This window comes from Sinocyclocheilus rhinocerous, unplaced genomic scaffold (assembly GCF_001515625.1).
Source record: "Sinocyclocheilus rhinocerous isolate Xijiao unplaced genomic scaffold, SAMN03320098_v1.1 scaffold1534, whole genome shotgun sequence".
NCBI classification, from domain to species: domain Eukaryota; kingdom Metazoa; phylum Chordata; class Actinopteri; order Cypriniformes; family Cyprinidae; genus Sinocyclocheilus; species Sinocyclocheilus rhinocerous.
The window spans coordinates 568200-581699 of NW_015638992.1; the positions used below are offsets into that span (position 1 = coordinate 568200).

Consider the following 13500-nt stretch of genomic DNA (forward strand, 5'->3'; position numbering starts at 1 on the left):
AAAGTCATTTTACTTCTCAAGTCAATGTATCTTGATTTAAGAACGTTAAGATATTTGTACTGGAAAACAATACAAAAATACTAAAGAAGAACATCATTTCTGCAGTGTGAACTGTCACTTTAAAACTGAAGGGGCGGTTCAAGAGGAGAATTGAAGCAGGTCACTCGTCCCTGACCCCTACAGGTCTATTCCCAACCCCCCTATTTCTCTCTGTCTGTCTTTCTTTCTATTTCCCTCCCTCCCTCGCTCCCATCAGTTCATTACGGCACTTTCAAGGACAGAATCACAGTGCGCCACACACACACACCTACATCAACTTCACGAGGACACTGGAAGGACACTAATCTGCCGCCTCATCAATTTTAGTTCGTCCCGAGAGACACTGTAATATTGCGTGCGCACACGCGCATAAATCGTATATACGCAACGAGTGCCCGTCCTCCACTTGATGATATACACTCGCCTCAAATTACTGGCTAAAATAGGCGGAAGGCAATCCCTCTCTTTCAAAGCGACCAATCAGAGCGTTCCGTTGCCTCCACCAATCTTTCTGCATGGTAACAGAGCTGCTAAACGATTGGCCGAGCAGGAACGCTGAAGCCGCGCCAAGTCTAATCTACTGTTACAAACACGCCACACAGAAATATGACAACCACAAGCAAGTCAGCAGTGCGGTAGGTAGTAGCCTACATTAGCTGACGCTGTAGCTGCGGTCTCATCGGCTAATAGAGCCTGCAGTGAAAACAAACACAGTCAGAAGAGCAAACGCGTATCTGTCACATTAGCAGTCATTATCCAATCAACGCAACAGCATCTGAAGAGCTGCTGAGTCAACGCTACAGCGACAAACAAACCGTAACAGCTGCACAAACATTAGCTGCGCAGGCAGATGGAACAATTGCGACTTTAATGAGTTTTAATGGATGGAGGAGTAGCATTGTGAGGTGAAGCAATGGGTTCCTTGATAATGAGTTCAAGACTAATAAACTCTAAGGAACTAACATTATGTCTGCACTGGAAAGTATCAAGTGTTAGACAGTGTTGTTATTGTTAACTAAAAACTGTTACAAATCATTGTAAGTTATTTTAGTGTTGATAAAATAAACACATGATAAAATAAAACAAATATTAGATGAACAACTTAAACTTAAAAAACTTGAAGAAATGTTGCCTTGGTAAATAACTGAAATAAAATAAGTTAAAGGGATACTCCACCCCAAAATGAAAATTTTGTCATTAATCACTTACCCCCATGTCGTTCCAAACCCCTAAAAGCATCGTTCGTCTTCGGAATACAATTTAAGATATTTTGGATGAAAACCGGGAGGCTTGTGACTGTCCGATCGACTGCCAAGTAAATAACACTGACAAGGTCCAGAAAAGTATGAAAGACACCGTCAGAATAGTCCATCTGCCATCAGTGGTTCAACCGTAACGTTATGAAGCGACGAGAATACTTTTTGTACGCGAAGAAAACAACATTTTTTGCATACAATACAATTTGCATTGTATGAAGATTGCATAAGAGTCTATTTCAGTGTTATTTAAGTATTGACATATTATTATAGTTTTTATAAATATTTTGAATCAGTTGTTGATTTCAGTTATTGTTTATTTTATGTCAAGTAATAAAATGTTTTTAATGGTTTTAATTTTAATTTTAATTTTTGTTTTATTTAACTATAATATCTCTGAAAATATGTTTGTATTTATTATTATACATATATAGATATATATTATGGTTTTAGTTTTAGTTAACTTTAATATTCCTGGCGGAAAGTAATTCACATACTCTCTGTCCTAAATAGTACACAAAATTAAATTAATGTAATCGTATATGTCAAAGGTGACTGATAGTGCACTATTTATGGTGCATTTGAGGTATGCATTCATGCAAACTTTAGTCTAGCATTACTCACAACCCCTGTGATATGGAAGCAAACGCATTTTTGATAGTTTTCTGATGATTTTGGAAAAAGCAAGGATTACGAGGCCAAAGCTAACACAGCGTTTTTTTGACTGTATGAACCTAAACGTTTAATAATAATGAACATAGACAGAGGCTGACACTTTTATGCAAACGCAAACAGTATGTGACAAAGAAGTCTGTGGCATCAACATGCAATTTTATGACACTAGTGTCCCAATTCTGCCACACTGTCTTACTACATACTCAAAAGCATGCAGATTTCCATTAAAAGCAAAGTACACAAAATACAAAGCAGAAGTATGCAAATTACAATGCTGTCTACAGGTGCATCTCAATAAATTAGAATGTCGTGGAAAAGTTCATTTATTTCAGTAATTCAACTCAAATTGTGAAACTCGTGTGTTAAATAAATTCAATGCATGATCTAAAGACGCAAAATATATGATTCCATTGATGTCATTCTGTTACCTGTGGAAGCTTGTTTCCACGACAGAATAAAAAAAATAATTGCAACTTTTGATTTCACAATTCTGACAACTGCAAGTTAACATCGCACAACTCTTTCTCTGAATTGCGAATTTATAGCTCGCAATTGACAGTTATGAAGTCAGAATTGCGAAAAAACCTATAAACTCACAATTGTGAGAAACATCTCGCATACTTTTTTTCTCAGAATTGCGTGTTTATATTTCGCAATTTCGACTTATAAACTCACAACTGTGCATTTATATTGCAATTCTGAAAAAAGTTCAGAAGAAAGAAATGATGTCAGAATTGCAAGAAAACCTATATACTCACAATTGCAAGAAATAAAGTCACAATTGTGAAGAAAAAAAGTCATAATTGTGATGTAAACTCAAAATTGCAAGATATAAACTCACAATTCTAAGAAAGAAAATCCGAATTGTGAGAAGAAAACTATATCACATTTCTGGCAAAAAAAAAAAAAGTAGAATTGTAAACCTATAAAACCTATAACCCATTACCTATTTTTTTTTTATCCTGTGGCAGGAACTAGCTTTCACAGTTACCTACATAAAGATAACTGCTCATAGATGCTTCCAAAATGGCCACCAAATGAAAATTGATATAGTAAAGTATAGTATATAGTAAATTATAATATAGTAAATTCAAACAGATTCAACAGAACAATTCATTTGGGAATTGAACCTCCCTAATGCAGCTTATATCTGCAGATGTTTGCTTAATTCTGTCAGGACCACTATATGATAATCAGAAGGCTGAATCCTGACTGCCAGAGGAGGAGCTGGGGATGGAGGAGGGTAATTAGCTATTGAGCAATACGAAAACTGCTGATAATACTGAGGGACCTTATTCATACCTTATGTGAATGCTTAGATAGGTGTCGTATTCCTATAGGTAGATGGGGATCAGCTGAGAGTCAGCTGATGCGAGCTTGACTAACGTGACCTGCCAGAACTAACGCTACGCTTGATTTAGTCGATTGATTCCACATGCATGTACAGTTGCTTTACCTTCTCCTGGTACTGGCGTCGTGAGGAATCCAGTGACTGGATGAGGGCCGTGGCATGTCCGATGAAGACGGCGTAGCAGGTGGCACCGACGATCATGCTGAGCATCGTCAGCCAGATATCAGAGAGACTCTCCGGAGCTTGACGACCGTAACCTATGCACAACATGTGACTCATGGCTTTAAACACGGCAAATGAGTACAGCTCACTCCACGTGTCATTCTGCAGAGAGAGAAAGACAAACACAGAACATAAATGGCATGTAACTGCCGTTCACAACACCTACTGCGAATCTAAAAGCAGCATACCAGTAAGAAGCAGAGGCCTATGACTATTGCACTATAATTTTGCATACACTTTCATTTTATGGAAAAAAGCATTAAGAATCTGCAAGTTAGTAACGACATAAGGGTGAATATATGATGACAGAAATGTCATGCATGGCTTCAAACAATATAGTTTTACCACTATATTTTCACATGTGATGGATGCTGACCAACAGATAAGATTATTCAGAACAAACTGAAAACAATCTGGAATCAGTGCAAAAACGGCTTCACATTTGAACCTGGAAAGAGAATAAATTAACAGTAAAGCATTGAAGATACAGTGTTGTCACATGACTGAACTATGTTGCATGTTTAATTAAGTGAGTGGCATCCATTTTTCATTTCATGCTGGTAAATAAAAAAAAATACAAAGAAACAGCAAGACATTGAATTAAATGTAAAACTTTGAAGTAGAAAAACTGAAATAGTATTTCCTTTTAAAACTTCAATAATCTTTGTTTTCTTTAAAACTTTGAAAAATCTTTTTTTACAGTGCATAAATCAATTTTGGGTCCAATTTCCAGTGAAATTACTACATTGTGATATCTAATGTTGTTAGATTTGGCAGTCTCATTACATAACGAGTCTAGAATTTTTTTGTTTTGTACTGTTATTTTTTACTGCAAGGTTGAAATATGAGTGATGTGATATTTAATAAACTACCCATACTATGATAATAAGATTATGGTATCGATTTAAAACAGCTTTTATTTTTCAAAATACACTGAAAAAAATAAAAAATAAATTGTGTATGATTTACTTTTACTTTTCACTCAGAAATTATTAGTAAGTTTCCCAAGTAACTGCAAAGAAACGGCAAGTAACACATTGAATTAAATATGACATTTGAAGTAGAAAGACTGAAATTACAATTTCTTTGTAAAACATTCTCCAATAATCTTTGTTTTATGTACAACTTCAAAAAAAATTGCAATGTGCATCCCACAATCTTTTATTGATATGGTATATGTTTTCATATTCTGTAAGCAATTCATATTATAACCGAAATGTCTATGGAGTCACTTTCTGAACTCTAATAAATGAAGCATTTAGCTGCAGAATGGCCGGCCGTCAGGCGTCTCAGGATGACAGAGATCAGTGTGTGGTGAGGGTCTGGCAGCAGTCTCAAACAAGAAGCCATTAAATGTGCCCTTTTTAAAAATGCGTCTGCTGCCTGACTTGTGCTGACATCCGGCTAATTCCCAAGGCAAGATTAATTACGGTTGCTGTCCTCTGCCCAAATGCTCAAACTCCTGAACTGAGGACAGAAAAAAACTGGATCTATTGCAACCCATCGTGACTCCATTAAAGGAACAGTTCACCCAAAAATGAAGATTTGCTGAAAATGTACTCACCCTCAGGCCATCCCAGATGTAGAGGAGTTTCTTAATCATAAGAGATTTGGAGAAATGTAGCATTGCATCACTTGCTCACCAATGGATCCTCTGCAGTGAATGGGTGCCGTCAGAATGAGAGTCCAAACAAAACCTCACAATAATCCACACCACTCCAGTCCATCAATTAACATCTTCAAATCCATCAAGACAATTTTAACTTTAAACGGTTGCTCGCTAAAATACAAGTCTAATATTGCCTTCTGCAGTAAAAAAGTAATCTCTGAATCAGGAGAGAAATATGCAGATCAAACACTGTTTACAAGCCAAAACAGCTCTAAACAAATATGTGGGTGAATTTTTATGTGAGAGGAAAACAGAGGATGGACTTTTTCATTGGAGGAAGCGTTATTATGGATAATGGACTCATATTTTGGCCAAAGCAATGGTTTAAAGTTAAAACACAGCTTTTATTTTCACAGGAGATACTGATGGACTGGAGTGGTGTGGATCACTTGTGGATTATTGTGATGTTTTTATCAGCTGTTTGGCTCTCATTCTGACGGCACCCATTCACTGCAGAGGATCCATTAGTGAGCAAGTGATGCAATGCTACATTTCTCCAAATCTGATGAAGAAACAAACTCATCTACATCTTGGATGGCCTGAGGGTGAGTACATTTTCAGCAAATCTTCATTTCTGGGTAGACAGCATGCAAACTTTGCTGTATGCAGTGCACTTGGCCTTTCATGACTCATTATCTGATCTGGCTGCCAGTGTTAGAATGTTTTACTCAGAATTGGACTGAAAGTGCAAAAATAACTATTGATTTCCCAAATGATAACTGGACACCAAACTCCTTTGTTTTGTTTCAAAATCCTAAAACTTTCTCTTGATTTCCAAGTGTAGATGAAAAAAGGTCTGGATTTTCAATGTGGCCTCAGACTTTTGGACACCACAGTATGCAGTATGGAGTAAACAGTATTCCACAGCAAGCATAGTCTGCATACTTTTCTCTTCCCTTTTCTCCCATGTGGCATGCAAAGTTAAAGAGAAGAAGAAAAGGACTGAGAAATTTAAAAAATGGGAAATGAGGAAAGTGTTAAAGTCAGAGGGAGCAGGTCACTGTAGGAACACTGGAGTGAACAGGCCTGAATTATACATGAGCCGAGAACACTTTGCCTTGAAAACAGAAGAAGTAGAGTGTCCATGCTGGAGCTCTGGACACACACACACACACACACTCTAAGAGACATTGTGTTTGCAGACATAGTGAATAGAATGGATAGAGTAGGACACATTCTACAGCAGCCTATAAAATCAGTACATACTCTCCTAAACCATACTGTACATTGACTATCCTGGGGTGGCAATACCAGCATACTGCATACTGTTCATTTTCTACTGGTTGGTTTAGTAATATAAGAATGTGGAACAATTTGTAACAATAAATCTTTCAAGCAATAGAATGCTATGCTGTTGTCACATGGCTGCACTATTTTGCATGTTTAATTTAGCGTGTGGTCTCCATTTTTCATTTGGGACATCATAAGTGTAATTTATCATTTTTATACAATTTGGTATGCAAAAGTCATAACATTTGGCAGATCACAAAATATATTTTTGGTCATACCACCCACCCTACAGCAAAAATAGTACATTCACATGCATGTGCATTCATGTATCTGGCAGATTATTTTATCCAAAATGATTTACAGAGCATTTAAGGTTATGTATTATATATTTATAATATATAAAGTAATAAATAAATATATGTGACCCTGGACCACAAAACCAGTCATAAGGGTAAATTTTTTGAAAATGAGATACTTCTCCAGACTGGTGTATGGACTGTGAGAAAAAGTATGTAACAAAAAGGAAGCGAAAATAGGAGCAAATGAGCCTCAGGGGAACTGAGACACTTTCTTGATCTCTCTCTCATTCATGCCCTGGTCCGCAGTGATAGGGCAAGAGGCATTATGGGAAGACATTCATTAGTCGTACAGACACGCGTGCCCTGCGGCCGATAAGCTCAGACTCCCGGATTCTGCCTGTAATAGTGCAGTCGGGCTGCCAGCATGTTCTGACTCTATTTACAATAGCTTATCTAAACGTACAGCAGCCCTCGCATCCTCTGCTGCCACGACACGCGCTGCTGCCCAGGCCCCAGACAGCAGATGCTGCGTAATATATGTTTTTCATCTCGGCCAAGACAATCCAACATCTCTTCAGCAAGCCATTCATCTCCGCGTCTGACCGAGTCAGTGTGCTTTTTCATCTCTAAAATGAATGCGGCAGTCAGGCGGAAAAGCTTCCTGGGGTAATGATACTATACGGGTGTCTGCTCTTCAGGAGGAAGACATTCAGATGCCGAGTACATTACAGAGCAAAGCAGGATTACATTTCTGATTGCTTCTGTATGACACAAAGAGGTTACTTGTCCCCTCTTGACCTTTGACCTGCTGAGCGACACAGCAGTATACAAGAATGATGTATTGTTGTAGGCTTAAATTTGGAAATGGTTCCAATGGGTTTTCTAATGGATTTTTCCTGAAATTAAGGCAGTCTGATCACATAATGAGTCAAGAAAGAGATGTTCAAATTTGTCACATTCAAAATATATTGCTATATAAGATTACTCATATCGTGATATGATATTTTGGTCATATATTTGGCAGATGTTTTGATCAAAAATGACTTACAGAGCATTCAAGGTTACATTTTGCCATTTTGCCAATGCTATTCTGAACATACTAATATCTTTTGCGAGGACTTCCCATCTGTAACTAGACTAACCCGAACTCTGACATACACCTTTTGGAAATGAACAAATAAAAAAAATTAAAAAAGGAATAATATAATATAATATAATATAATATAATATAATATAATATAATATAATAATGAAACAAAAATTGAAAAATTACATTTTGGCAACCACATGGCGACCACAAGCTCAAGATATTTTTATGTTTTATTCTACAACGTAAAATACATCAGTAATACACACTTGTTTCATGATTCATTATTTCATTAAAATTCCTGATGATACATAAAAATGGACACAAATTAGTTAAGAGTTGTCGTGAGGAAACAGTACAAAAATGTAAAATGAATGCAGAAAGCAGCTTGGAAAATTTGATGAGAATTATTTGAGTTCATATTGAGATTTCTGACTTTTGATTGAGACATAAGAAGGCAACTCTTTGCACAGTGTGAGACATTGTTGAGATCTCGAGGAGACACATGTGATATTGCATCTAAGAAGCACAAGATTTCAGCATAAATCTCCATTTAGTACCATTGCTGTTTGGGAGAGAGAGAAAAGGAGATATTAATGAAATTACATTTGGGTTCTTTCCTTCCAACAGGCCATTTGAAAGGTCACACAGATGAATATATTAGTGAAAACAGAAGTATCAATCCAGGCTAAAATATATGAATACGTATACTTAGTATGTGATACATTTTGATGAGTCAAAAATAACAAAAGATGGTGAAGTCATCCAAAGTCTTACTAGAGGTGGAACATTAATTTTTGTTTTAACCTGCATTGATAAATTTGTTTACAATGTGACCAATTTTAAATTTCATGTTCACTAAACAAATTATTTAGCAAATAAAACTGTACTACATTATGGCATTAAAAATGCCACATTTTGGAGTAAGGAGCAGTCAGCCTTGATTAAAACGGATTCTGGGAAGCAGCCCATAATGCGAGCGCTCAGAAACTCCTCCAGGTTCATGATAGCAGCATGTTTTTCCCAAGAGGACTGAAGGCATGTATGGCGAGAGGACTGGGAGCATCTTTGTGTCTCTGGAGGGTTTTCCTCAGAGGGAGAGAAATAACATACTGTGTTTAATCCACTTACACATGTGAGTCTAAACACACACACACACACAAACTCCAGTCACATGGCTGAGACTTAAATATACTGTGTATACAGTACACTGCAGTTGAAAAGTTTGGGGTCAGTAAGATTTTTTAACACTTTTCTTCAGAGTTGAATGCATTACATTGATCGAAAGTGACAGTAAAGTATTTATGTTACAAACGATTTATTTTTCAAATAAATGCTGTTCTTTTTAACTTTGTATTTAGAGAGACTCAGAAAATCCTGAAAAATATGTCATGGTTTCCACATTGAAAAATTGATAATAATCAGAAATGTTTCTTGAGCAGCAAAGCAGCATATTAGAATGATTTCTGAAGATCATGTGACACTGAAGCCTGGAGTAATGATGCTGAAAATTCAGCTGCGCATCACTGGAATAAATTACATTTCACTAGATTATTACTATCAATGTTGAAAGCAGTTGTGCTGCTTCAGATTTTGTTTGTTGAAACCATATTTTTTCATTAATCTTTGATGAATAGAAAGTTCAAAAGAAAAGCATATATTTGAAATAGAATCTTTTGTAACATTTTAAATGTCTTTAATGTCATTTTTGATCATTTTAATGCATCCTTTCTACATACATTTTTTATTTTTTTTACTACAGTGTAAGCTTATTCACACTGAACCTTTTCACTAAATATTGCACAGAATGATATGAATAAATATATTTTTAATTCATAAAGGTCATTTAATGCAATGGTGATTTTTAATGTAATTTTTATTCTATTCTAAGCATTATATTAGAAAAAAAATGTAAGCGTTAATAAATTGCATTATGCCATTTCTAATCAATTTTAAAATATGCGAGAGTCATGTGTCACATGATTCTTCAGAAATCATTTTAATATGCTGATTTGCTGCTCAGGAAACATTTCTTATTACTATACATTTGTGGTCAAACCCTTATTTGTAGGTCAGGATGTTATTAAATTGAAGTGCACAGTGATTATGATTATCTCAAATAACTGCAATTAGATCAAATAATTGCAATCAGGTGATTACGTAAAAGTTGTGACAGACCCAGTTCTCACTCTCTGAACTAACGCTATGGATCGCTTCCTCCTGCATCTGTTTACGTAATTCTCCTCTCTTTCTGCCCTCACTGCCATCTCACATTCTCTCTATCTTTCCCTCGTTCTCTGATCTCCAGAGGGACGTGACCTTAATATCACGTGTGACATCATCACTAACCTTCAGTATCCACAGAGGCTGAGCAAAAACAGCAGCAATAACCCTTCGTTACACAACTCAAACAAACTGATAGCAGCATCACATCAACTATAATACAATACAAATTGAATCTATGCATTCTTAAAGTCAACATGCATTAAAGTTTGAGCATTATACTTTGTACTACTGCATTACACTTACTACTAAGTGCATTACACTTTGACTACACACCTTTTTACTATCTCCAACAAATAGACCAGAAACAGACTAGGAGTCATTCATTTCCAATGGAAGATATGGGAGATCAATTTTAGGACCTCATTTTAGGTTTGGGTGGATGTGATGTGATGTATACTAAAAATGTATAAAAAAATTCTAAAAAATGGGTGGATGTAAAAAAAATATATTTTACAATTTTTACATAAGTATTTACATCGATTAACTATGGAAGCCCGTTTCCGCCACTGAATAAAAAATAAAAAAAGGTTATTGCGACTTTTTATCTCACAATTCTGACTTTTTTTCTCAGAATTGCGTGTTCTAAAGTCAGAATTGCGAGAAAAAATTCTTCTTGCAATTGCGAGTTTTTATCTCACAATTGTGACTTTTTAACTGGCAATTGCGAGTTTATATGACGTAATTCTGACAAAACAAGTCAGAATTGTGAGATAAAAAGTCGCAGTTAGCTTTTTTATTTTTTATTCAGTGGCGGAAACGGGCTTCCATAATTAGCTCTAGAAAACCTTCTCTGATTTTTTTTTTTTCCCAGACATACTCCACACTCCAAAACAACGTTAGTGTTTAGATTTAAATAAGCAAATACTTAAGAATATATGATTGAATCATTATTGCAGTATTTAATTTGTTTCTGGCATGTTATATGTGTCAACAATTCTTTTAACCTTAACTAATGCATTATGTAGCTTTTTATTTCCTAAAAAACATGCCAATTTCACACATGAATTCCAGACTTTAACCCCACTGAAAGGATGTGCTGGAATAGACTGTACAGAGTGGTTCATGTATACTAAAAATGTATAAAAAATTCTAAAAAAATGGGTGGATGTAAAAAAAATTTTTTTACAATTTTTACATAAGTATTTACATCGATTAACTATGGAAGCCCGTTTCCGCCACTGAATAAAAAATAAAAAAAGGTTATTGCGACTTATAACTCGCAATTGCGAGTTATAAAGTCAGAATTGCGAAATATAAAGTCAGAATTGTGAGATATAAACTCACAATTCTGACTTTTTTTCTCAGAATTGCGTGATAGAAACTCAGAATTGCGTGTTATAAAGTCAGAATTGCGAGAAAAAAAATTTCTCGCGATTGCGAGTTTTTATCTCACAATTATGACTTTTTAACTCGCAATTGCGAGTTTATGCCACGCAGTTTTTGAATTGCGAAAAAAAAATTTGAATTGTGAGATATAAACTCAGAATTGCAAAAAAATGTTTTATTGCGAAATATAAAGTCAGAATTGTGAGATTTTATCTCACAATTCTGACTTTTTTTCTCAGAATTGCGTGTTCTAAAGTCAGAATTGCGAGAAAAAATTCTTCTTGCAATTGCGAGTTTTTATCTCACAATTGTGACTTTTTAACTGGCAATTGCGAGTTTATATGACGCAATTCTGACAAAACAAGTCAGAATTGTGAGATAAAAAGTCGCAGTTAGCTTTTTTATTTTTTATTCAGTGGCGGAAACGGGCTTCCATAATTAGCTCTAGAAAACCTTCTCTGATTTTTTTTTTTTCCCAGACATACTCCACACTCCAAAACAACGTTAGTGTTTAGATTTAAATAAGCAAATACTTAAGAATATATGATTGAATCATTATTGCAGTATTTAATTTGTTTCTGGCATGTTATATGTGTCAACAATTCTTTTAACCTTAACTAATGCATTATGTAGCTTTTTATTTCCTAAAAAACATGCCAATTTCACACATGAATTCCAGACTTTAACCCCACTGAAAGGATGTGCTGGAATAGACTGTACAGAGTGGTTCAACTCTTTCACTGTCAATACAAGATCCCAGCCAAAAAGTAATGCAACTCTTGATGGAAATAAGTGTTTCGATGTTCCATAAGTTTGTCAAAACAATGCCGTGTCAAATGCACACTGTAATCAAAGCCAAAGACGGTCCAACCAAATATTAGAGTGTGCAACTTTTTATATTAATATTCATTCACTATCAGAAAAAAAGGTACAAAGCGGTCACTGGCACAAAAGCTAAAAGGTACATCTTTGTACTTATTTTTACTCCAAAATGGTACATACAAGTACCTTAAAGGTACACAATAGAACATTAAATGTTCATATTAGTGCCTAAAGTGTATATATTAGTACTTTTGAAAGTGATAGTTTTTGTATGAGCCAGTACAATCATAATTCATTTATCATTTTACAATGGTGAATATGCAGGTAACACGACCAGTATAAACATGTGTGATTGTGATTGCAAAATGCAACAATCGAATGCATCTTTATTGTGAAAGATTCATCAGTGTACATTAATGCAAAGAAACAATTGTTTTTCTAATCTGTCAGGCTTTTGAATGTAGATGTCATCATTTTCACTGATGTCATCATGCCCTCCTGTTTTTCAACTCCTTTCATACAACTATTAAATTATATAGAGACGTACAAACAATTCCCAATGTGTAACATCAAGTCCTGTCTTTCTTTTCTTCACATTAAATATCCTGTTTTATTAGAAAATGTTATATATTAGTAATATAACAATATTATATTAGTAAAGCTATTTTACGATGACCTTAAAACTGCTGTAACTTCTGAAAAGGCCACACATAAAATGTCTCTACCACCTGACAATTTCACTGAAACACGTGTCCTAAGAAATACAGTAACTCTTACTTCTGTAACAGAAAACTTGTAGTCAATCACTTTGCACACCCAGGTTTGCTGATATGGGGTTTGCTGTCATGTCTTTGCAGGGGATTTTGGAGGGAGAACATGTGGCTGAAGAGATTAGTTAGCAAAGTTGACAAACATCACTTACAGTACATGAACTTTAAGAAGCTGAACCCTTTAAGATTGGCTGTTTTGTGAAAAAAGCATGTGGTGTTGGAACAACATGAGAGTGAATAACAAGTTTTCATTTTGGTGTGAGCTATCCAAATGTTTTTTCTGGGGTGTGTGTGTGTGTGTGTGTGTGTGTGTGTGTGTGTGTGGTGTCTGGCCCTCTAAACAGATTCTTTCATGTCTGTTTGAGAGCTGTACAAAGAGCACAGCTGCTTTGGCACATCTCTAAACCTGAACATTTACACACACACACACACACACACACACACACACACACATATATTGACAGATAA

At 35.4% G+C, this 13500-nt stretch overlaps 1 protein-coding gene across 1 annotated transcript in view; it reads right to left on the minus strand.

Annotated features, from left to right (window-relative positions):
• Window positions 1–13500, minus strand: part of LOC107750929 (potassium/sodium hyperpolarization-activated cyclic nucleotide-gated channel 2-like) — a 59143-nt gene that overhangs the window by 21710 nt on the left and 23933 nt on the right. The window contains exon 4 of the mRNA XM_016566509.1: window positions 3427–3645. Within this exon, the coding sequence (XP_016421995.1) occupies window positions 3427–3645 (219 nt within the window). The remainder of the gene's footprint in view (window positions 1–3426; window positions 3646–13500) is intronic.